We start from the raw sequence: 25,937 nt of genomic DNA on the forward strand, positions 1-25,937 counted from the left end.
CAGGCATTCCTGTTCCAAAAAATTAAAGATACATTTTTCCAATTGAATTCTTCTTTCAAATAATGAAAAACGCTCAATGTCAATCGCAGCTGTAGCTCTGCCTTCAGATACTGCTAATTACTTGGGAAGCTGCAGATGGTGGTGTGTGAATTGTTAAGATCTAAAGCAAATAACCCAAACTGAAAATATAAATATGACACATTACTGGTTGGTTGTTTGTGTAAAAGATATGCAAGGAAGTTTCATCTCATCATATAATGCAATATAAATGTTTATATGCGGAATAATAGAAAGCAAAATATTAAATTCTGATTATGCATTATTTTGTGAGATCTTTACGTTATCCATCAGCAGGACAAAAAAAACACGTGCCATATAGTGCAGAAATTCTGAATAACTATGTAGTACATTGTCAGAAACAGGCTGTTACCAAGCAAGCACTGAGCACTGATTTTTGAAAGTTTAGAAAGTCCTTTCTAAAAATATTTTTCTTAATATAACAATGGTTATAGAAACATAATGAATAATGAAAGCATTGCCTTAAAGCATTCAAAGTTACACACTGGGTCAACAATCCAGTTCATCTTCTGTTTGACACAAACTCGCCTTCCTGCTTTCTGAAACACAAACACACCAAGTGTGTTGACTCTTACACAAGTGTCATGGAATCATTTACTGATCAAGGAGTCAGGACTTTGGTTTAATGGCTTATCTCTTCAGATGAAGCATTATGGTGACATTCCACACCTCCAAATCTTTTAAGCTTTTAAATACATCCATTAAGTTTTTGAACTCAAAAGTTTGACATAATTTATAACCCTAACCCTACCTCAACTCTCCTCATTACCTTTCATGTCATTCTTGTCCCTCCTAACCTCCACTGGCTCTGCAGATTAACTCTCTCACTCTTCATTTAGGTGGACCACATTAAAAATACAAGTTTGTTTGATCTTGCTTAGCTGTCACCTAAATTGCCTTTCATGCATAATCCAGAAAAAATAAACTTAACAAAACCATAAAGTTAATCAATAAAACATCAAGCATGGAAAGGCAATAGAAAGAGATAGAGAAAATAATATAGTAAAATAGAGAAAGACATGGCACCATCATTTTAGGAATTCTGGGATTGTGATTTCATTCATTGAAAGCAATTTCAGGGCTTCTGACTGATATGATTCTCCTTCCTTTTTAAAAGTCTTTATAATTCTCCTCCCACACATTTATTCAGGCTTGCAGTACACCTGCAGCCACACTCCTTCACTGCAGAGAAACAATCACAGCAATCACCACCCAGCTAAGGACACGGGACATGGTCTTGCTAGGTAAAGCATTCAGACAAGTGTGACAATGCCAGGTCAGAAGTATTACTCTGTCCTTTCATCTTAATTGCTTGCTGCCACAATAGACTGTTTTTTTTAAGTCAGCTACATGGCAGGGTCGTGCCTATGCGACTGAAGTACAGCTCTGGAGACAATGTTATTCTGCAATTCCAGCAGCCAGTGCAGTGCGTCACTTAGTAGTTGAACAACACCAATGAGCTGTAGCCCAGACAGGGCCTTCTGAATAAAAAAGGGCAATGTGAAATAGCACTGATCCTGGAGTAAAGGATAGGTCCAACAGCCTAGGGACAGATGATTCTTCCAGCTCAGTAAGATGGACTGATACTTAACAGATGTTTCTCTTTTTAAAAAAGGTAATTAAATGCTCATTTTAAATTGCTGAATTCAATCATACAAGCAAGCAACTGGACTACAGAGCACAGGTCCCGAAACTTCTGAAGTCTCATAAATCTCGTCACTAGAGTTCAAAGGCACTTCCCTGCAGACACCATGCATGTTAGATGTTAAAAGGGGCCGGAATTCAGGTGATGCAGGTGTGCACAGGTCAAGGGTTAAGGGGCTATCTAACTTTGGAAAGGAAACCCTCACTGTTATTTCCTGTATTGTGCTTAGGCTGGCTTTATGTCATCAAAACAAATGCCATCTACTGCAGAACGGACACTGGCTCTCAAATACTGAGAAAAGGAAAGTGAATAGCTTTTCCGATTTGGTTTTGTAATGTGTGTTCAAACACTGAGAGGCCTCTGGGGAATGCATTATATTAGAATGGCAAAATAGTTTGCAGACATGCAGATGTAATGGTGGTGATGCACATGTCACTGCACTTGTATCGGTGAGAACACACAGCCAGGGAAACTTGTACTAATGCCACAGCACTTACAAGCTCATAAGGGGATGCTCAGTGTCAGGCCTACAGTCATAATACAGTATATATCCAGATGGTGTAAACATTTGCAGCACATACATCTTTTAATCAATGTAGAAAATTAGTCTCTTAACTGCTGAACTGCATGCATGACCATACTAACTTAGTCTTTTTGATCAACAAATGCAATCTGGACCCCAGATCCCTCAGTGGTCAGCACAGTGTGCATGTGTGTACCAATGCTCCCATTTTAAGGACGTCACTCTGTTGGAACTAGTGAGGCCACTGCACCCAAGAAGATTAAGAGCCAATGCATTTGAGCAAGTTAAACATTTGCAGCCTTTGAAGGGCATGTTAATAGTAATGCAAATCTGCCCTGTCTGCTATTTCTCAGCACTGCCTGGCCCCTGCTGAGAATAGAGCAGTCTCATAAAAATAATAAGCGTGTGACAGTTGCACAATGGGGAGAGAATCCATGCCTGGGTCGCACATCCTTCACAAAGCCAATAAAACCCCAGGTTTTGTAAAGGAAAAGAGGGCAACCTAATCTCCGGATTGTGCTGCAGTCGCCTGGCTGACTCTACCTGGGCCACGGAGAGCACAATCAGCCCTTTCAGGTAATTAATGAAAGCAGAGCCTGCTGCAGTGAAGAAGCCAGTCTATTGAATTAGCCTTTGCAGCAGGGGCCTCCACCGACACAATGGCAAAATAACAGCTCACAGGGTCTGCAGAAAGAGCATCAGTATGTCTCTGCTGGGTCTCCGAAACAGCAGCCCCACTGCCTGCAGGATTAACTGCATTCTGCACTTCAGGGGAGCCACTTATAGTCTTGTTAATATTATTCATTTTTCTTATTAAATGCTGGAACTCAGAGAATTTGACTTTAAGTGCACTATAAAAAACTGCTCCATCTTTCAGCATGCTGTTAAATCAAGCAGCATGCCAATTTGTGCAACATGAGCGAATGAAGCAAATCACACACTCATCATGAGAAAATCTGCTCAGTGACCCAACCAAAACCCTAAAAAAATTGATACTAACACCGTATATTATATAACACCGTATTTATGACATTACAAAAATTAACGATGCATAATATACAACCACTCATTATGAACATCCCCATTTATGTAATACAAAGACTACAGGTTATTTTGCCTTTTTTTTTTATTCCAGATCATAATTTGCTCACCATTTCCTGAAAGCAACTAAAAAAACCTGAAAGGGCTAAGTCCAGGAACAGAAAAGACAGGTTGAAAAGAATTAGCAGGAGCATTATCAGCATGACTTGGAAATGGACAAAAATGGTTCGAAAGGCATCCTGTCAGCAGTAAGAAAAAACCCCACAGAGCGACATGGCCGTGGTGCTGCGGAGGGCCGGACTTACCGGAGAGCTGCACCAGGACGGTGCGGCTGCTGAGGGCTCCGAAAGCGTTGGCGGACACACAGGTGTACCCCCCCTCCAAGCTGCGCTCCTGGGCCCGCCCCTCCTGCAATGCAGGCAAGATGGCCAGAGACCCATTGGGCAGAACCCGCAGACCCTCACTGTCCACCACTGGCACTCCGTCCCTCACCCAGGACACGTTGACAGGCTGGTCCACCGCCGCCAGGTTGCAGTCCAGCACCAGGGAATGGGTCGGCTCCAGAACAACCTGAACCGGGCCAGCACTGCAGCTCAGCTCCACAGAGTGCGACTTATCTGCTGAGACGGAGAGTGAGGGAGCAGAGAGAGGGAGAAAGAGAGAGCATTAGGCCCCGACAGCAGGGGTTGGATATCTGTACTTCATTACCTTGATTCGAGCAAAATTACATAGGCAAATCAAATTAATATAACAATAAATATGTGAGGAAATTAAATATTGAATTGCTTTTCTACTTCATGAGCACAATGTTCTTAGGAAAAATGCGATTCCCTTGCTTTGGGGTCTATTCTAGTTGACAGTGGGAATTACATGACAAATGTCCATATTAAGGCTGTGTTGGCTGCAGTTTAATTTCAGGTTCAGAGACGAGGTCTGCAATATGCTCTCAATCTAGTGTAACCAAGAGACAGTGTGTTTGGAATAGCATCCTTATGATGGCTGGCAATTAGTTCCCCCCGTGACCAGCTCCAGTAATCATATCCTGTGCCATCCTGAGGACAATTTTACACTAGCAAAAGAGAAAAGGCAGCCAGGCTCTGTTTTAGATATACTGTAGGTAGAAGTAGGATGTAGCTAATGATGGATCTATATGATTATGGAGTGCAGTTATTTAGTGAGCATGTTAAGCACTGCAGTACTTGCTTGAAATGATGATGTAATACAGTTCTCAGCAGGGTGCTGTGTGGGTGCGGGCCAGTGCCATATAAACACACACACGCCCACTAACACAGACAGCAGCTAAGCCTCCTGTACTCTCACAGCATCTCTCACTCACAGTGGATCAGCTCCAGATTAAATTTGACGCTGATCCAAAGAAAAAGACTTCCGGCTTCTCCTGGCAAGGAGTGTATCAACACTCTACTCAAAGCACATGGCTCTCTGCCATACCCCTGCTCACACAGCAACTGTGCACACCCTGACAGCCCTGTGAAGAGCAGGCATGTAAAGAGAGGATCAGGGAGCAGAGGGACAGTGGTCCACAGGGAGACAAACAGATGCAGGATTGGATGGAGACAGAAAAAAGGGGACAAGATTAAGTCTGTGTTCCGACTAAAATCTATACTACTGTACCTAGGGCACAAAAAACACACTATCAATGAGCCACTTTCTTCACTACCCTTGTGTAGAAGAGTCAGGACTGACCCCTAGTAAATACACCTATTGGCAATTATTAAATTCTTGGACAGTCTCAATGTGAGACAATCAACAATTCACTTAAATAACATGGTTTTCAAAGAAACACAAATGGAACTGACAATTTGTTATATTGGCAATCAATTTGAAATTGCCATTTTGTAAGTATCAGTAAAAGGACACGGGTTGTACACGTGCTCTCCTGGCAATCCCAGCTGTCAGACCTATTCATCTTTTGACAAACTGCAAGCTCTGTAGTACTTTACAGGGAAGCTGGCTCCTGTTGGAGAAGATGTGCGTTTTTCACTTGGCATCACTGAAAGCTTGCAGCCACCTAACAAATCACTGGAGTCATGATTTTGTGAAAAGCATGATAAGATCATGACCAACAAATGCTCACACTATCCCAGCTGCACAGTGCTAATTGTGTGCCTTTGCTTGAGGAATTCTGCACAGAATCAGCCCGGTACATGACCCAGGCTGAATCAGCAGCGTCTGGGCCAAACGGGTCAACTTGCACTCTAAACAAGTGTCTTTATTGGTGGAGCCACTGGGGAATGAGAACACAGCCTTAGAAAAAAATAAGCTGAAGAGTTATCCCATTAAAGCAATTCCTGAGAATGCAGGGAAATAAATCAAACTCCCTTAACTTAGAAGTCTGAGCTCATTCACTATTCGCAGCTGGCAGGGACCGAAACAGCGATCAAGACGTCTAATCCAGGGATACAAATGGGACTCCCAGCTGACAGTGGTTTGAGCCATGCCAGGTGTCACTAGCCACCATTGTATAATAGCCAACACCAGGTGCTGGATATTCAGAGCTTGTTACCTCCATTAGAGTGAGCTCACATGGAAAGAGAAGCTGTGTTACAATCAAATGAAATAAATTGCTTTCCTCCTTCCATATAAAATTAAACAGCTTGCAATGGAACATATCTTTCCCTTGAAGTCTAGAGTTCAGTGTCAAAGTGCAAACGTCCACTGAGAAATCAGAGGGCAGACAAATGGGGCAGTTCTACCCAAAGACTCTGACCTGACAGTTTGCTCCCTGCTCACAGTGCTGCTGATGAATCAGCCTGCTGATGCTCATTAACAACAGTAAATTAAGTGAAAGAGTTAGCCTACTTTCCTTCCTTTCATCTGTTAATAACTGGGAGAGGGCTACATGATAGAAGCTCATTCACCCCTTTTCACCTCCAGGAAGCTCATTCTTTTTCCTTTCCATTTAAGCTCTAATTAGATAATTAAACCATTTGCATCTATTTTTAAACACATCACTGCTTGTTCACATCTCTGTACCGTTTATGGAATCTCTGAGAGGGTTTTAATATGTGGGACCGGTTGACACAAACTGGTTGCCCACACAACCCTTGACTAGCCCACTTTCAAGAGGCACACAAAGTCTTACAGGTTCTAAAATAGAATACAAAAATGCTCCAAAAGAACAAAAAGGTTGGAAAAGTAGCTTTATTACAAGACTACAAAAATAAAAATCAATTATTAAACAAAACAGAATTATTCATCATTGACATTACTATTTTCCATTAGCAAAACAGGCATTCATTATTCATAGTGTTCTAGTTAATAAGAAAGTAGGATGTTGGTCTCTATCACCTAGTAGCTGTAGGACTTTCTTCAGCACTCTGGAGTGAGAAAGGTTCAAGTCCTAATCCCCCAGATCCTGTTCTTGAAATTCATATCCTGTGGGTCATAGGGTTAACCATTTTTTATTCCACTCACTCTTATTTAGTTAATTGAGATAATTATTTAATTCCCATAGTCTCAGGACTAATGCGAGTTATTCAGTTTAATTCAAGCTATTTTGCTGACTTGCTGAGAACACCAGGGTTAAGGTATTGAGTACAGTCCTGTTATTTTCTGTCTCAGTTGGCTGTTAGTGCCAAATTTTCCACTCAGTTTCATCAAATATTGAAGGGGTGTTTGTGTGGGATTACAGAACGGGTAATCATTGGTGCTCAAAGAAAAGCTGGGAAGGGATCCTCGCATAGTGCTCACATAGTGTGCTCATCTGGAAGACTGAGACTGGACCGGCACTGACAGCCATGAGCTCGCACTCCGCCAGGGAGTAAGACACCGCGGTTACAGCACATATGAAAAAAGCACAGACCAAAGAAAGTCCTCTGAAGTACTCAAAGCATGAAGTGGCATTTAAAATTGATAGTCAATGAAAATGAGGAGTACACTCTCGTGAATACTTGGCAGGCTCCTGGCTCTTTGTGTATTCAAATTGAGTGGCGCTGAATGGATGCAATGGCAGGCCGCCAGCGAACCGTCTGCGCGGCTTGCCCTTCAGTAGGGTGACTGTGTCTTCTTTCTAAAGCTCCTGTCCGCAGCCTGGTCTTCAAACCTCACTCCCACACCAACTCTCCTTATATCTGCGAGTAACAGGGCACTCTGCAGGAGCCCCACAGTAGCTTTTCACAGAAGACAGGGATGCGGTGATGCCGATAATTCATCTGCCCTGTAGTGGATTGGGCCTGAGAATCCAGACTCGGCAGTCACACGGAAACGTACCAGCAGTCATGGCCCTAACGGAACCATTCACAGTCCGAAGCACTTCAAGAACGCCTGCAGCCCACGCCAATGGAGGACAGCAACGGGCTGCCTTTTAGATGAGCTCTGTAATTCAGCAAAGCTTCCAAAAGACCAAATTGTTTAGAATTTGAACTTTCTGTACTACTAATAATAAACGTTTAATAACAATGTCTTAAACTAAAACTAAAAATAAATGTGGTGCATTTAGAGAATAGCGTCTACAGAATAACTGACAGTACAGAGATATACAGTGCACAGCTTCTGTATTGAGGGTTGTTGCATTACATACTGTAAATGCCTTTGTCTCAGGCAGGAACAAGCAATATTGCAGCACAGGTAAATTAAACATTCCTCCCAGGCAGGAATACTGCAAACTGAACCCACCTGGCAAAGATTAGGCCAGTCAGGCTCCATGCAGATCAGGTGTCTCTCTCTCCCAGATTTTAATGTTTAACCTCTTTGCCAGATTACTGAATCTCAGCAGCTGATGCAGATAACAGAATGGAGTACAGGCTGGCGTGTGGCTCATGAGTGAGCAGGATCCCGGCAATAAGTCTCAGCAACGTGGGGGTGTGACAGGCAGCATGAGAAATGAGCCCAAGACGGAGAGGATGGGTGTGGGGAGGGGGTGGGGGGGCAAACAGACTGATTGATAGCTATGCGCAACACTCATGTTTGGAATGGTGTGCAACTACAGCTGCGTCCCTGACTGAACTATTACAGCTCGTTCACAAGCCACGCCAAAGCACTCAGGAGCTTCAAACTCCTGTCAAAATCGCAGCTTTTAGGAAAACCTGACAAAAAAAGGCATACAAAACACAATCTGTCTGCAGGTTCAGGAAAGCTGCTTGCTATTCAGCTACTTTTCATCTGTCACTTGTTCTAACAAGATAGCTCACAGGAACGCGGAGAGATGAGCTGGCGGAGCACGTACCAAGGAGGGAGGCAGGAGGGGAACGACATTGGACAGCATCAGCACATTCCCTATAGAAGATATCACTGGGATTTCTATTTTGGAGAAATCGAGACATCCTGAGTAAGGATCGTGATAACGCTGATGCACAGTGTGCTCATTAAAATTAAAAATAAATCAATACAAAAAAAATTGAACGTATATACTGCAAATGGTGCATTAGAGCGGAGGCCATTTCTTTACCGCTTGCATTAACTTTATTATCCTAATCTTAATGTGGCCTTCTGGTACAGCACTTAAAAAACTATAGATCTTAAAAAGTCAGGACTGTGTCAAAGTCAAAACTACTTCTTTGAAAAGGTACTCCTTTGGCAAAGGAATAAATTAATAAGTGATGCCAAAGCAAGGTGTCTATCTTCATCCATGTGACTAAGGAAAGAATGTGATTAAGGTGGCTATCTTACGCTGTAATGTGATTTTCAACTTTATAGGGCTTGAGAGCTCCTGTCCCAGCAGGCTACAGCCCTGTAGGATTTCTAAGTCCCTTGAAATCACCATTAGCTTAAGACCTAGAAGAGGGGTCAAATTGCTCGGTGTGAGCATAAATCACTTCGATTAGGCCATGCAGGACTGAGGTGGAATGACCTAGAATCCAATGTAGCCCTCAAGAACTTAAAGACCTCTAGTCTTAAACTGCGTTTTCCAAATACATTTTTGGCAATCCCAAATTACTTTAAAGGGATCCAAGAAATCAAACACTGCCGTCCTGCACTATTTGGTGAGTGGTAATAATATGCAAATATGAATATGCATAATTATCAAACCAAGCATCCAAAAAGTCAGTAGAAAAAGATAAAGACTACAGAATGGGGTCATTTTTATTTTCAGAATAATGTTGCAATAGCTACAGCACATGCAAGGAGTTCCTTTTTGTCATAATATTGACAGACAGCCAAGACAGATATACTTCTGAATTACATAAACATTTAACTCAATAGCCTTTTAACATCATGTCTCTCAGAACCTGGGATATGTTATCAGAGCTCTCGGAAGGAAGTCTACTGCTTTGGTTTGGGCAGCGTGCAGGAGTTGGAGAGATCGAGCTCACGAGAGATAGGGCAGACAACGGGAGAAAGCGCAAAGAAGTAAAGGGATGGGGCGCTGTGATCCTGAGAGGGGAAAGTGAGAAAGAGGAGACTCGAGGAAAGTAAGGGAATGTGTTCAGCTAACTCTCAGCTGGTTAAAACCATCCGAGTGAAGAATTTCAGTGTCGCTAATTTTAACATTGTAATTAAATGCCTTTCATTAGGTGCCTCACAGATTATTTTTTTTAATCAATGCCTTTAATACACACTGAAGCTGGACTAATTCCACTGAAGCTGGACTAACTCGTGAAAATCAGTGACAAATGAGCTTACGACCAAGGCGAGAGCTTCATCCCCCATTTGCTCAGGCTTAAAAAACCACGTTTGAGAAAAGATAAAAGCAGCCTGATCGTCCATCGCTTTTTCTCGATCCCTTTTTTATGCGTCTACAGATTCTGACATGCAATTAAAAAATGGCAGAATAAACCTTAAATACCCGGCGCCTGTAAAACTAGCAACAGAATCTCACCAGCAGCCCCACTTTCCCACTGCAGCCTTCTCACCAACCCCACTGACATTGAAGGGAACAGTTCAGGTGGGAAGCTGCATCAGCATGCGTAGTCTGCAAAGGAACAAGTCATAGGTTTATTCCTTTGTGTTTTCTCTCTTCTCTTTACAGCATGGAGTAAACCTATTACTTGTGCCACTGTAGGGAATAGATGTGTAAGCGATGGTGAGAACTGACAAGGAGAAAAGGTTCTGTCTGTCCAGCACAACCTTCATGTTCCACAGGTATCAGGTTTACTGGACCTATGTTCTGAGAACGTGCTTCAGGATACATATGGATAAGTGACAGATCAGTTCAGACAACAGCAGCAGTGGGCCCACTACAATGATAAAATCAGTTGACTTGACTAAACATGTAGATGTATGTGCAGAAAGCTTAGGTTAAACAGATTGATTTTATTCTTTAGTTTGAAAGTTAGAAATGATTTGAAATTGAAATACACTGATTCGAGGTCAGCATGACTGCAGTTAGGGAATGATACATGCATCTTTTCTATTCTACTCTACACTGAAAAAGGCTATTCTACTCTACGTCGGTTAGAAATGAAAGCCATTTTCATGCTCTGCTAAAATCACATCAAGTGGAAATAAAACTGAACTGTTTACCTTTGGTCTGAAATACAGCCCCTCTCAGACCCCCACCCAGTTTTTAAATTATTGATCTGTGTGCAGCAAAGGAGTGTGAATGAGGGTGACAGCGAGTCAGGGCTTTTTAGAACGTACCTGGGGCTCTACTCCTGCTTAAAGCAGCCTCATTAGAAAGATGATCACAGCAGAGAGAAAAAGCACTCTGAGACAAGTCAACATCATGCTGCATAAATAAGGCCAGAATTCAAGCTGCTACTGCAACTTGTTGCTTGACTGGAGTTCAAATCAATTTCGTTTCATGACCTCTGTTGTCATTGATACAGTACAGTGAAGTTCCTTTCCCAAATGCAAAAGGAACAGACCATTTCCTCAGTAATGACCTGCAGGACAAGGTGACCACCGTCTGCCTAGATGCCCATTTAGCAGGAGCACTGCAGGCAAGCAATTTTCCACCTACTGGATGACCATACACTCTAGGCTCAATAACCCCAAACTGCAAAACTAACTGCTGTTTTTTTACTTAGTTGCCACCATGAAGAGGTATAAATCTTCAGCCACCCCAAGCAGCCCCAGTAAAGTTGGCAGCTAAGGGGAAGTCATCAGGAAGCACTCAAAGGCAGGGTTAGGCCTACCCCACTAACTGCTCTGGCAACAGCCATGAGTGATTGGAGGAGAGCTCTATGGCGAGTTCATGGCCTGTTCTGAAGCCTCCTTTTGGTTTCCTCTAGGGACTCAGGCATGCACATTGTGAATAGATGCATCGACTGTCAAATCTGCTGCTTTTTCAAGCTAAGAAAACAACTAGAAGCAAATATGCACAGGAGCAGCCTAGTGAACTGAATTATCAGTTTCCTGTTGTTATACGTCTTATTGTGACACAATTTGTGATTTTATTTAGTAAATTAAAAATGGGGGAAAACTACAGACAAACTAGAATGCTGTTACAGAACTACTGACCCAAATTCCAACAAAAAGAGGGCAGATTATTATATTCCAGCTCTAAAGGATTATTATAATATACTGTATTGTATTTGTCATTGTAGGCACCAGGTAAAACTATACGGTAAACTCTTGGTTTAACAGACTTTGCTTTAACGGACTTTGACTCAGAAAGTTGAAAAATAGTGGACTTTCCCTGTAATAACGGACAAAGTCCAGAAAAGCAGTAGCAAGTCCTGTCAACAGGCTTGGTTTATTTTTTAAAAAAGGACAAATTAGAAGAAATGAAAGTATAAATGAATTGTAAATGTAAAAGTAAATGTACCGAACAGTGATGTAAGAAAGCTCTGTAAAATGCAAAAATGATAAAAAATAACCTTAATAACCTTTTCTACAACATATCTTTAAAATAGGTATAAAAGATAGTAATCTCAATGGTGTTGGTATGGCGTAAGCAGATTACGAGGGGTGTTTGCGTTTCATATATTTTAGCAATTTTGAAAAAAAAATAAATGATTAAAACGCTAACAATATGTAAAAAAAGCTCTATAAAAAATAAAACAAGATAAAATAAATATTATAGCAGTTTAAAATTCAGGAATATCAATGGTGCCTTATAGGAGTAGGTCAGTTTCTTATGATGAATGTTTGTTTTTTCTATGCTTTAGCAAGTTTTACACAGTATGTTTACAACACTTGAAACACACTTGCTTGTATATTTACGATTAAAAAGGCAGAGGAATTTTCATTGTGTTGATTACAAATGTTAATAAATAAGTTAGGATATTCTATATACAGTGGATATAAAAAGTTTACACACCCTTATGGAAATTGCAGGTTTTTGTGATGTAAAGCCAGAAATCAAGATAAATCATGTCAGACATTTTTCCATCTTTAATGTGACCTTGAACCAACATCATTATTAGGAAAAATAATTGAAATTAAACACCCTTGCTGCATAAGTGTGCACACACTTTTACAATGGGGGCTGTAGCTGTGTTCAGAGTTAACCAATCACATTCAAAATAATTTCCAAAGGTAAGTAGTATACACCTCCCATCAATGGAAGTGATTCTGATTAACCCCATATAAAAATCAGCTGTTCCTGTAGGATTTCCTTGAGTCTTTCGTGGTTGCATCCTAGTGGGATAGCCATGGTTCGCAAGGAGCTGACAAAACATCTACGTGATCTTATTGTTGAAAGGTACAGGTCAGGAGAGGGGTTTAAAAGAATATAAAGGCATTGGATGTACCATGGAGCACTGTGAAGACTATCATCAATAAGTGGAGAAAATGTGGCACCACAGGGACATTGCCAAGATCAGGATGACCCTCCAAAGTTGATGACAGGACAAGGAGAAAACTTATCGTTGTGGCTACCAAGAGGCCTTCAGCAACATTAAAGGAGCTGCAGGAATTTCTGGCAGGTACCGTGCATGTGACAACAATCACCCGTATTCTGCACATGTCTGGGCTATGGGGTAGAGTGGCAAGATGGAAGCCATTTCTCACAAAAAAGAACATCCAAGCCCGTCTAAATTTTGCAAAAAAAATACATTCAATCACCCCAAACCATGTGAAAAAATGTCTTATGGTCTGATGAGACAAAGGTTGAACTTTTTGGCCTTAATTCTAAAAGATATGTTTGGCACAAAGACAACATCATCATCCAAAGAACACCATACCTACTGTGAAGCATGGTGGTGGCAGCATCATGCTTTGGGGCTGCTTCTCTTCAGCTGGGACAGGGGCTCTAGTCAAGATAGACAGGATAATGACTAGCGCCAAACATCAAGATATTTTGGCACAAAACCTGCTGGCCTCTGTCAGAAAGCTGAAGATGAAGAGGAATTTCACCTTCCAACATAAGGACCCAAAGCACACATCCAAGTCAACCAAGGAATGGCTACAGAAAAGAAAGATCAAAGTCTTGTAATGGCCCAGTTAGAGCCCAAACCTCAATCTCATAGAAAAGCTGTTTCTCAATTCTCCCCATGCTTATTCCTTGTACAATAAGCCTCTCATAACTGGCCCAGGAGATCCCCTGGCAATTCGAAGGAGCTTGAACTTTTTTGCAAGGAAGAGTGGGATAAAATTACAAAGATGATAGATGCTTATTCACAAAGACTTACAGCTGGAATAAATGCAAAAGGTGCTTCCACAAAGTATTAGCTGGGGTGCACACTTATGCAACCAGGGTGTTGGAGGTTTTTTTATTTCAATTATTTTGCCTAATAATTATTTGTTTTTCTCTTGAATTTTGTTGGTTGCAAGGTCGCATTAAAGATGGAAAAATGTCTGACATGATTTATCTGGATTTCTGGCTTTACATTAAAAAAACCTGCAATTTCAATAAGGATGTGTAGACCTTTTATATCCACTATATATGCATTTTTCTCATATCTAATTTTTCTCAGGTGTGTTTTCAACCTGAAAAAACGTTTTAAATTTGTGATTTAATGGACATTTGGAAACGATACTGCATTAGCACTGACTGAAGCCCTCCCCCACACACATTCTAGTGCTTCAATGTCATTCTTCCATGCTCCAGAATCCTTTGCCTGGCACATTATGTTTGGCCCATGCCAAGTGACAGCAGAGGTGCTGTAAACTCATAAATAATTTGATGCCCCGTCTGCTCCAACACGCTCCTCTCTCCTATCAAAACCAGCAAGCAGCACAATTTGAACAGGGGCCAGAATCATTTAATCTCAGTAGATTATCATAATAGGAACTAGCCTGGAATCCAGCCACTGAGATAAAGGCGCTCAACGCGTTCACTTCCCGTTAACCTCCTCCCTTTCAACCTTCTGCAGTCACACCTGCTCTAGTCAAGATAGACAGGGGTAGACTGCTGGGGTCTGGGAAGAGCGAATGGCTGGGGAAACTTGTGTGGAACAGGGCCATGACTTCTGAAGCATCCGCGAGGGAAAAAAAAAATCTTTTTTCATCGAAACCTGAATTAAATATTAAAAGAGGCAAGGAGACCAGGAAAGAGAAAGAAACGCCGCAAATAGCAGCAACGTTTTCTATGAACAAGCGAGCAATGCCTTTCAGGCATTAAATGTGCTCTGGCCAGTGAGCTGTGCTTGACTGCTCCGATAATGCCAGAGCCCCTACTGTACTCCTCAAATGGGTTTTCAGCAGCTCACAATGAACCTCCCTGGAGCCGATAACAAGCTGAATGAAAGTTCAACCGTATTTAAGGATCATCCAAATGGAGATCAAACGCACAGAGTCCGCTCCAGCTGATCTAAAACTGAATAGCTGAATAGGACGGAGGGAAGAGCTGGCTGTCGTATTACATAGGAATAATAGAAGGATGGGACTCTTGAGGCCTATGACGGGAAGCTTCAGAGCAGAAACTGGCTCCGGCTGTGCCACGGGGCTATTTCTCGAGTTTTCAAAAATCAAATGACATAAGAAAAGATCAGCTGCTCACACAGAAAGCAAGGAATGGAGGATTTATTACATTCTGCTTTCTATCTCCTCGAAACAGCAAAACACAACAGCCTGTGGCTAGCAAAGCCTAAAACGAATCAAACTGCTGCACAACTGGGAGCCTGGTTTGCTTCCCAGCAACATAAGGCCTTACAGTCTAGGCATGCACTGAGAGAAGCTTGTTTCTTTAGCCATGTATGCATGAACCAGCAAAAAAAAAAAAAAGCCTCCCTGATGATGTGTGTGAAATTTAACACAGCAGCACTATGAAGAACGGCTCCATTAATAAGTAAGGGGTCGCCAGAGTCACTTGGCAAAGGAAAGAAATGAATCCCATGATACACGATGACTCTTTCCAAAGGCCCGGCTATATCCATAGCAACTGGCAGAAGGGGAACTCTCTGACCGGCAGAGGGCAGAGGTTGGAAGGGAACACTATCAAAGAGGTTTTTACTGTCAATTGACAGAGCGGACACATTTGGCAGTAATCCGCCACGTCCAGGTATAACCTCAGCCGATAAAATCATGAGATCATTAATCCTTCCTAGGGTTTCTGCAAATGTCTTATGTCGTGACATAGGCAATGGTGTTACCTAGCCGCAGTATTGTCTCTCAAAGTACTTGTGGCACAACTAATCAATTCCCCCCACTGCTTATTCCTTGTACAATAAGCCCCTCGGAGCACACCTCTGGCTTACACCTCCCTGCTGCTTTGTGAAAAAGAAATTCTAAAGAGGGATCTATTCGCTGTAATCATGCAAAATTCTCTGGACAAGACGTGTCTGTCTGGCCCTCATCCTGCTTGGGCCCTTCTGTTTCTCATGGACCCCTGCCTTCACCCAGGCTCTAGTCTTCACTGGTCCCACGGCCAAATCTACCTTCACAAAGGGCATGTGCTGCACCTGTTGCTTAGCCTCACTCCATATCACAGCCAAATTACCATATCAAGTACTGGTAGACTTGGCCAAGAAAAACATCATCCACAAAGTCCGTGAAACTCAAAAACATAGTGGCCTCAGAGCTGCTTTACAGACGTTTTACTAATCCTTTTAGCAATAGAACAAACAAAGGTTTATTCCATGCAGAAAAGAGAAGAAAATGTTTCGGCTGTGGAGCCTTCTTCAGGTGTTTTTTTTTTTTTTTTATGTGTGCTTTGCTGATATTAAAAGTTCTGAGATACTGCATGCATTCTGTATACATTTTCTCATGTTGATTGTGCCGAGGCCTCTGCTATAATCAAGGTTCTTTTAACAATTCTGTGACCTGCCATACATGAACTTCAGCTGCCAATTCAGTGGGATCCATTAAGAACTGAAAAGATAAATTCCTCAGATCAATACCTTCCTAGCAACTGCACAGAACAGGTCGGTACTCAACGATGACCTTCCTCATGAATCACGACCCACTGGTGACAGAGTCCACATGAGCAGGAGGCTGGTCACCCAGCAGGCGGGCTGTGGGAGGCCCGTACAGCTGAAAGCAGAAAGGCAGCTCTGGGACTTGATGCAGAGACGGCAATGTGAAGCGGCTCTTTTCCAGTCACCGGGGCCTGCCTATCTGCCACACTTCACTTCCAGTGTGCCATTTAAGAACCACCTCACTACAAGGCACTTCTAATGAAAGACAGCAGGAATTATAACACCGACTGCTGTGAGGCTCAACAGCAGCTCAGCTTAATGGAGGTAAAAGTTGAGCTCTTAAAAACTCAGTTTTGGAATTTCTAATTATCTTTAGTCGTACAGCCACGGCCCCATTATCAAGGTGTGCACAAGATCCTTGGTTCCCTGGAGTTTTGAAGTGCTCTTCTTCAACGATGCCATTCACTCCAGGCTTCTTCCTGAGGAATCAGGCTGGTTAATGTTCTGTATGTTACAGTGCTGGCAGCTTTGTTAAGGTCTAGGTCATATTGGTTTCTTGAAAAAGAAATCTTGTGTTCCAGCCTTGTGATCTGTACTATTCTGATAACTCTTTATTCTGGCTTTACAACAGACAATGCTGTCTTTGAAAAACAAAAGGCACAGATCAAGAGCTAAAACTCCACTAATAGCAAAATAAATTGATTCTTGATGACTGCAGTGATGTTAAGGCTTGGCAGAGGGGATTGTGAGCTTTGGCATTTCAAACTGACAAGCTGATATTTCAGTCCATCAGTCTTTCTTTAGGTACACATTTTCTGGGCAATTTTGATTAACAGGACCTAGATATGCCCAGTATCCGAACCGTAAGTGTTCAATTCTCTCATTCGCCTTTTCTCTGTGCCTTACTTTCAAAGCCAGCAGTGCATTGCTCTATTTACTGCAGGGTGTCTGTAGCCCACAAGGGCTGTATGGTGATGTAGATTCCATTTTATCATGAGATCATTAAGACTAAATGTAACAGCCAACTAAACCGGGTCTTCAGGATTCAAGATCTTCAGCAGGAGGCGACTTAGATCTACAAGACCACAGCCCTGCAAGACCAGGGATGACAACCAGAACACCTCTGTTGGGGACTACACCTCACCCAGGATTGTGTCCATTTCCTAATCGCCACCACAGATGCAATCCTGCTCATCTAGCAGGATGGTGTCTAGTAGATGACTGATATAAGTGCAAAGGGTCTCAAGCCAGTGAGGGGTTAATCCTCCCAGAGCCGTCCTCCCCAGCTCTCACTCACACCAATTGCAGCCATGTGATGTGGCAGCCAGCACCCAGAGAATGGAAAGAATGCGATCGTATGACTGTTTACCCAGCGAGCGCTGTGAAAGGATCCCAGCTCACCGAGAACAGAGAGAGATGCACTCCTGCAGAGACTTTCCCACAGAAAACCCGATGCACAAACAAACTCTCACACACAGGCACCCCCGATCACCCCTCCCACACACACATTACCACATAATATGTGCACAAAAACAAACTTAATACCCCTTGCCCCCAAAGAAATAACAAATTCACACAATACTGACAATGAACTATGAAGAATAAAGCAGCACTGTACCACGTGGTCCCACTCTGGGCTCATTTTAAAATTCTGAAAGGGTTTTCTTAATAAGGTCAATATTGGAATGATAAAAGGAAGGCAATGTTAAATAATGGAACAAGTAAAGGTTTATTCCATGCTGAAAAGAGAAGGCACCACACACCTGAAGAGGGCTCCACAGCCAAAACATTGTGTTTCTTTTCGTCTCTTTTCAGCATGGAATAAACCTTTACTTGTTTCTCTGCAGCTTCCCTAGCTGAGGCAGCCGCCTACTTGAACTTCTTCAATGTTAAAAAACGCCAATATTAGGGAAAAGGGGCTATGGGCTGTTTAATTCTACAGGCGTTTTAAAAGCATCGGTCCTTGGCAACCTAAATAAATGGTCAACTACGGAAAACAAAATGTGCCAATCACAGATCCTGAAGATGTCTCAAAACTGTTGCTACAGTGTCCTGTCAAAAGCTCTGTTAGACCTATTCATCAAGAAGATCTTTTCCAGGAGCTGAAAGCATTTCTCGGGCATTTTTTAATTAAATTTCTGCACAAAATGCTCCTTTGAAAAAGAGCTGGGGGAAGAATGGGGGGTTAGCAAATCGGATATTGCAATATTTTACTTTCTCCCCTCCTGCAGGGGAGGCTGAAAAGATCAGAGACCCCTCCATTGAACTAAGAGGCTTTCTTTCGGTGGATCGACACTGGATGTGGCACTTTGGGACACCTAGTAGAGTAACAGTATTGCAGAACTCAAATACACAGTATAGCAAGGGTGTTTCCATGAGGTTAACAGACCCGTATTACAACATGCATGGTGACCGTGAAGGGCTGACAAACATCAGGGCTGTCAGCATTCTATCACTTTTCACCAAGGCCCTGTCATGTGGATTTTCTAACCAAAAACCTGCTCCCGATTTTCTAATATCAATAGATCCCCCCCCCCCGTGTGATTTGTTTGAACAATCCAGGGTGAACAGTATCTTAAAACTCCCAGAGGAAGTGTGGATAGTTACTGTACAGCCTAAATTTTTAAATCTGAAAATAGGCTTTAGAAATGATCAATCATAAAAACCGACAGACGATCGAATGGATTGTCTTCAGTAATGGCTTGTGGGACCCTTCGAGATTTCATCGACTTGCATTGGTTGACATAAACTCAATACATGCGTGCACAAACCATGAACGCAGACAGTTCCAACGCCTGCTAATCGAGAGAGAGCACACAGGCGGGCTGGGGTTTTCACACAACTTGTGTGTGCACCCCAACTATACAAACCACTCCAACTGTAACCACATCAAAGAAAGCTAAAAGATAAAAGATCTAGCTTGATGTAGTGTTGGCTTCTCTCTACCCCTACAGCTCTAAAGTCTCACCGTATGACAAGCACTTAGCACCCAATTCCAAAAAATACTGCTGAGACTGTAACACGATACAGAAACATCCTCCTCAAATAGAACTGGCCATTGCCACAGTCTGATTCATGTACAGTACTTTAAATAATACTGAAGAGTCCTTTTTTTTTTACTATCTCCAGGGAACGGGGCAGTTCTAATCCTGCACCACGGTTTGGGCCACAACACAGGGCAGGGAAAACAATCCACGTAGATGATGTTATTTCTGCAGAAAGAACAGATAAAAAGGAGCTATCCAACCGACAGACACATAAAGGCACATACTGTATGGGCACAATGGACTCATACTAGCTATGCAAGTCAATTGCCAAATGATTTGTAAAACTACTGTATTTTATTTTCCTGTCCTCTGTGCCAGAAAACACACAATGGTGGCCAAGAAGATTTAACTAAACTCCCGGGGGGGAAAAAAATGCGGATTACAGCAGCAGCTTGCCATACAAATTTGCGATAATGCTAATGAATTTTAAGCCAACAGCATATTCATTTATGCAATATAATTAACATAATTACAACATTTACAGAACAGCTTCTCTAAAATGCAATTAACTTTATGAATAATCCATTAGCAGAACTCATCGAGGCTAGTCTTCGGAGGAGAACAGGGCAGACAGTCCCAATACAAAGCGCTCAAGCCAGGCCAGGTTCTGCTGCCAGCCTTATTTATCACATTGGGGTGGGAGGGCAGGTTTGCACCATTTTTCTCTTAATATTTGCTTATAACTTGATCATTGGTCCCTATCTGCAGCTCAAGACTGTACACCGAGCCGCTCATCTCATTTTTGAAAAACCCAGCGTTTCCAATTGTTCCGTAAATTCAAAATCCATCAGCCACTTCGGTTATAAATAAATGTCAACAAACCCTACTGTTCATTAATGCTCAATAATTATTCAGTGGACTGCTATTCCTTTACATCAAGTAGATCAGTGCAGGACGCACAGGATGACATTCACAACGGACTCCGGTGATTCTCTATAAAGATACACATGGCCTGACCATTGCCACCACACAGCAGCATGTGAGCGGGGGACTCATGACATCATTCTGAAGTTTAAGACGGGTACTGAGATCAGGAAGTTTGTCATTTACTGTTTTATTCTGTACAGATGGCAGTCTATAAAGACTAAGCTGTGGAGGGCTTTCATGATTCCTATGGTCAGAACCCAGCTGAAGAGACAACTGATAGCTCAATCTGGCAATGTCCTACAGAAAAACCAAAACACATGCAGGCTTGCTTGTTTCGTTGCCTCAAATCTGGTACTGAATGGCCCTTAGTACAATCTTAAGACCATTCCAAAACCTTTAAGGTCAGAGGCAACATATTGGCAAACTGAAAACACTAATAAATATGACAAGCTTTCAAAGCACATTGTTAATTTTGACTGAACAACTACAGAGCTGAGATAACAGTGAAATCTGTACATTCAAAACATTTCCTCCCCACCCTCACATTTGTAAGCTCACAGTGACTGAAAGGACACAAAAACTGCTGCACACAGAAGAACGTCAGGCTAATGAAGAGTAAGAAGTAGATGGAACGATTTTATTTTCATTATATGAATGAAAAGGCTGCACTGGGCAGGCCAGAGTAGTGGCTGAGCAGAGACATTGGGTCCAATACAGTGGCCAACAAGTCCCCTGAGGTCAAACCAGCAAGTTTTTTTCTCCTGCACATGTGTAACTGGAGACTCGGATACCTAAAGATGAATGCGTGTTGATCCTTCAGCGTGTCAACTAGTTGGCTGAATCTACATGCATGTGACATTCTCCAGGGAGGAGTCATGGGGAAGGGCTGCTGCTGCTGCTTCCATGTGACAAGCAGCACACTTAACGAGAGGGGCTGTTTTTCAGGCAACAAGGCACGGGGTCTCTTCCACACAGCCGGGAAGCTTCCCCTGCTGCAGAAACAGAAAGCGCACAGAGGCAAAAAAAACTCGCATTCGCACTTGCCAAACAAGCCCCGGCGATTCCACAAACAAGAGCCAGCATGCAGTGGGCTTTTTGCTTTAGTTTCCATATGAAATGCCTAATACATATTCCACGCAAGGCAACTTCACAAACTGCGTGCACCAGTTCAGTAAGCGATGTGCATTTCACTTGATCTTTCACATGGAAACCAAGCTCTTTGTTTATAATGAGATACAGCCCCTCCCTCCAAGCCCTGTGGCAATTCTGTACAAAGCCCCCACATTCCCTTCATAATGCTGGGATTGCTTTGACTAAAAACATCCATTGAAAAATGGCAATGATTTTCAGGGCAGTCAGGCAACATCTCCACGGTTAAGAAAAACAGCTGGAACCCGTGATGTGAAGCATTGTCAGTAAAAACACCATAAGCCTTATCGTAGCTTGGGGCAATTTTGATTTTTCTTGAAATTTAATAGAAGAAAATGCATTTTCACAGTAATCACGTCATCCCCAGAACAAAATATGCTATACTGAGATACAGTGATATACACTGTATAGACAGTTAAATTAACACCAGAGCTGCAACAGCACAAACATCCTGCACACCAGATGTTTCAATGAATAACAATCTGAATTTGCTTCTCTCACAAATGTTAATCATTTGTATGTTGATTTGAGTATTTGCAATTTTAATTTAAATATGCCTTCATGGCCTACAATATGATCTTTGCCGACATTAATAAAACTCCAGGAAGGGTACACCATCTATGTCTGTCTGGCGTGCAGTGCATTAGACTGCCATATATATGTTGTATAACACTGCGAGAACCCTAAAAGGTGCCAGAAACTGACAGTAACAAAAGCAAAACGATTATTTGATAGACACAAGACAGACTGCATACTAGACTACACAAAACTACAATTTAAAATTTATGATGACAGCTATGATACAATTTTGAAACTTGATCTCATCAGATTTCATGAGCTAAGCAAGTTTAGGTCTGGTCAATCCTAGGATGGGAGACTTCCTTGAAAAATGAGGTTGCTGTTGTTGATGGTATTGCTGGAATAAGTGGTGATTTTCCTTCTGACACAGAATTTTATACCCCTGTGTGGTGACAGGAGACATGGTGATGTAGTAGGTGTCCTTCGCATAAGATGCTAAACTGAGGTCCTTATTATTTAGTCATTCAACATCCCACGGCTTTGCTCATAAGAGTAGAGGTGATAACCCCAGTGCCCTGGCTAAAGTATAGTATAGGGCTTGTCCAGTCTGCTCTTTCTGAAGTCGCAACTTGGCATTCTTTCTGATAAAAGCCACTACACACATTTGTGAAAAATAAAGCATAAAATAGCCAATAACACCTTACACCGGACAGACTGAGGTTTGTTTTCCCTTTAAATTTAAGAACGTACAAGCCTAGATATGTTTTTCACTCGTCCTAAGCTGTAAAAATCTTAATGGATACAGCACAGTATTCCTCTGACGTGCAAGGAGTTGAGCCCTCTGTAGTGCTGGGCTGAGGGCAGTCTTACAGAAACCAGCCGAGCCCAAGCCCTCCCTTGGTCTGGCCGCTCCCACATGCGATCAGACTTTACATCTTCGAGCCGGCGAGAAGCCAGCTTAACTTCTCATGACAACGATTACCGACTCAAGACGAATCAGTATTGACTGTAGCCTATCACCTCCCATTGTCTGGACTGCCTAGTTCTCACTAAATTAAATCAGGGGCACTTGCTTTATCCCGCTTTGGGTACAGGACCACAGTCGGCGTCAAAGAACGGAATTATAGTAACGTTTTATTGCGTAATGGCTAGAAATCAAACTGAAGGCCGAGCAGTAACTTCAGTGACTCGAGGTCTAAGTAAATGTGCCGTTTTTGTGTGTTTCTTTAAGTAGCTGCTAGACTGCTCTTTTGGAGTCGTGTGACATGACATCATTTTGCGTCACGAGTCACTTCCACGGTGGAGACCCAGGTATTTGTCAGCTGCCGTTGCGCGTCTGTTGCCACCAGTGGAAGAGAGCGCTCTCGATACGCTTCGGCACGGTCCCCATAAGTGACGTTAGCGCTTTACGTGGACAAACACAACCAGCCGTCGTCTTGGATACCCTTTATGCAAATTATAGTTTAAAATAATCTCCGCAAAACCGCTTATCTGATGCTTTTTCAGGAAAAGCAGTTTTTGGGGTGAAGTGGATCACCGAGTTAAAACTAATTCTTCCTTCTTTTGCTTTTCTAATTGGAATCCTTGAGATAAATATCAAAACAAAGCTTCTAGGATGTTGTTAATATTATTCCGCCTCACTTTCAGTGTGGGGGAACAGAAATCGACATCTTGCTTGTCTGTCAAAAGCACTGCAAAAAAAGTTCCGAGACCATAAAAGGAGATGCAAACGCTTAAAAACACAAGTTTATGTGATCTATTGCGTCTAGTTTTCCCCCTCAAAACATTTCTGAAAGAAAACGATCATTCATTTTGTTGTCAAGACAAAAGCATGTGGTGATAGGGATGAGTATTGTCACGCAAAAATAAATATAAACGTAATATTTCTTCCTACTGAATTGTTGCTTTTGCATAGTGGGGAAAAAATGTTGGATACCTTTAAATCACTGGGACCGTCACTAAACATAAATCTTTTCATTCTCACGGTCGTCTACCCTTAACCTGAATGCTTGCTATTTTTTTCTAACTGGGACATCACATCCAGGCTGCCGTTTAAACCCTTCATCTTGTGACACTGTACAGCGGCAGCGCTTCTGCGCTCGTCTTTGTCATGTAAATTCACTGACCGCCAGACCCCCCCGTCTGTGGGCTGACTGGTTGGCTGGTTAGCTCTCTGCTTCCTCCCTGGCACTTAGCTAGTCCACAACAGCAGCGTCCGAGCAGGCAGCGCACACCCCCTTCCTACGAGCTATAAAAACACGAAGCACATGGCAGACATTTGGCACTGATTTTTAAAATCACACTTTATCCTTTACCGTTATGCGGAGCCTCGCTGCACACTCGGATCGACCGCAGTAACTTCATCTTTCACCTTGCTTTTTAAAGCCCTCTCAATTTTGCTGCGCTTTAAAGGCAAACTGCCTCCAATTAAGTACTTAATATTGTAATAAGCATGCGCATGTGGTATTTATCACATTGTGCGGACCGCTGCTGGTTTTACGACTTACACCCGCGCAAACTTAAGAGTCACAGAATCTAAACCTTTGGGTGGGGGGGAGCTCTGACCCACATGTAGCTGCGTATAGCGCATCTAAAGGCATTTCAGAATAACCTACACTATTTGCGATTACTGGCACGAATTGAAATTAAAAAAGCCTATAGCCAGAGGCAGCAAGCACATTTCTAAAGGTCCGCAGCGCCCAGGAACGCGTCCTCGCATTCCAAAACAAGCGCCCGGCTGGCGAGCTGGCGAGCTGCGCCGCTCCGGGACCGAGACCCCGGGACTCTGTCAAGTGGCCGGTCCCAGCACCACCCCATCGACCCCGCAGGCTGGGCTGTCCGGAGCCCCGACGCGCACGCCGCCAGACCCGCAAAGTCTTCACATTGCAACAGACTCGCATCGGCAACTTTGTAGCGAAGCCGCAACTTTTACTTCCCAAACGACCACCCCCCCCCCTTTTTTTCCCCCCTTGCGAAAAGTAACAGCTGGAAAACCGAGTCAACATCACTCCCCTTGCGCACGAGATTGCACCGAGATAAAGGCAGCCAGAACATGACTGCGATGAGACCGAAATTCAACTGAGCAGTTATGTCTCTTCGGCGGGCAGATGCGCGCACGCATACACACACACGGCTAAAGCACAGAACATTTTAGCGTGAAGTAAAAGCTCTTTACCTTGAACGGACAGAGCAGAGAGCCCCAGCGAAAGTAGACACAAAAAACAGAGATCCTCCAGCGCCATGAAAAACCTATTCCCAGCAGGAGAAGCGACGTGTGTGTGTCTATGCGTACATAAATGTATAGCAGTTTTCTGTTTACACGTGCTTAGTTTCTTTTTTTTTTCCCCACTCTGAAATTTCTCCTAAAGAGAGCGGCAGTGAAGAGGAGAGAGCCGTCGCTGCGCTCTCCGGTCCATCGCCATGTTGTGAGCGAATGGTAATGTGTGTTAGCTACATACAGTCAAGTCCCGCTTTAGGTGTCCACTGGAGACGCCTGAAACACTGCCAACGGCCCAACACACCCCCTTTCCTCACAGTGCAACGCCATGCTGCTTCCGAGCAATCAGCCAACGGGAGAGCAGTGGCCGATCCGACCCCATAGTCTCTATAGCCATTCATTGACCGCGCAGCCCACAGCCTGCAGGAACCCTCAGCTGGAGCACTCGTAATGAGCACTGCTCTGCGCTGCTAACGCATACCAAAAAAAAAAACAAACCCTGATGATTGTAATGTATTGGGGTCAGAGCATTAAAGCGATAGGTATACTTCTATCAGCTAAAAACAGATTCATGCATCAAAGCATATATACATCACACACTACTCTACATAGAAATTATACCTCATTGCATTCAAGAAAATAACCCCCTGCATTGAAATTATTTGTCGATACCCCTGTTCTGAATTGTATTCTAAACATACAGAAGATC

General features: G+C 42.8%; 2 protein-coding genes across 3 annotated transcripts in view; one reads left to right on the forward strand and one right to left on the reverse strand.

Moving 5' to 3' along the window:
• igdcc4 (immunoglobulin superfamily, DCC subclass, member 4) overlaps positions 1-25,658 on the reverse strand; it is a 68,176-nt gene extending 42,518 nt beyond the window's left edge. The window contains exons 1-2 of one of the 2 annotated variants that reach the window (XM_015343311.2): positions 25,187-25,658; positions 3,593-3,904 (exon numbers count right to left, since the gene is read on the reverse strand). In XM_015343311.2, coding sequence (XP_015198797.2) covers positions 3,593-3,904; positions 25,187-25,253 — 379 coding nt within the window. In that variant the 5' untranslated portion in view covers positions 25,254-25,658. Of the gene's footprint in view, positions 1-3,592; positions 3,908-25,186 lie in introns of both variants that reach the window. The other variant, XM_015343310.2, reaches the window with a different exon arrangement.
• strc1 (stereocilin 1) overlaps positions 1-25,937 on the forward strand; it is a 405,552-nt gene that overhangs the window by 237,244 nt on the left and 142,371 nt on the right. The gene's annotated exons all lie outside the window — the stretch shown is intronic.

Source organism: Lepisosteus oculatus, chromosome 5 (genome assembly GCF_040954835.1).
Source record: "Lepisosteus oculatus isolate fLepOcu1 chromosome 5, fLepOcu1.hap2, whole genome shotgun sequence".
Lineage (NCBI taxonomy): Eukaryota > Metazoa > Chordata > Actinopteri > Semionotiformes > Lepisosteidae > Lepisosteus > Lepisosteus oculatus.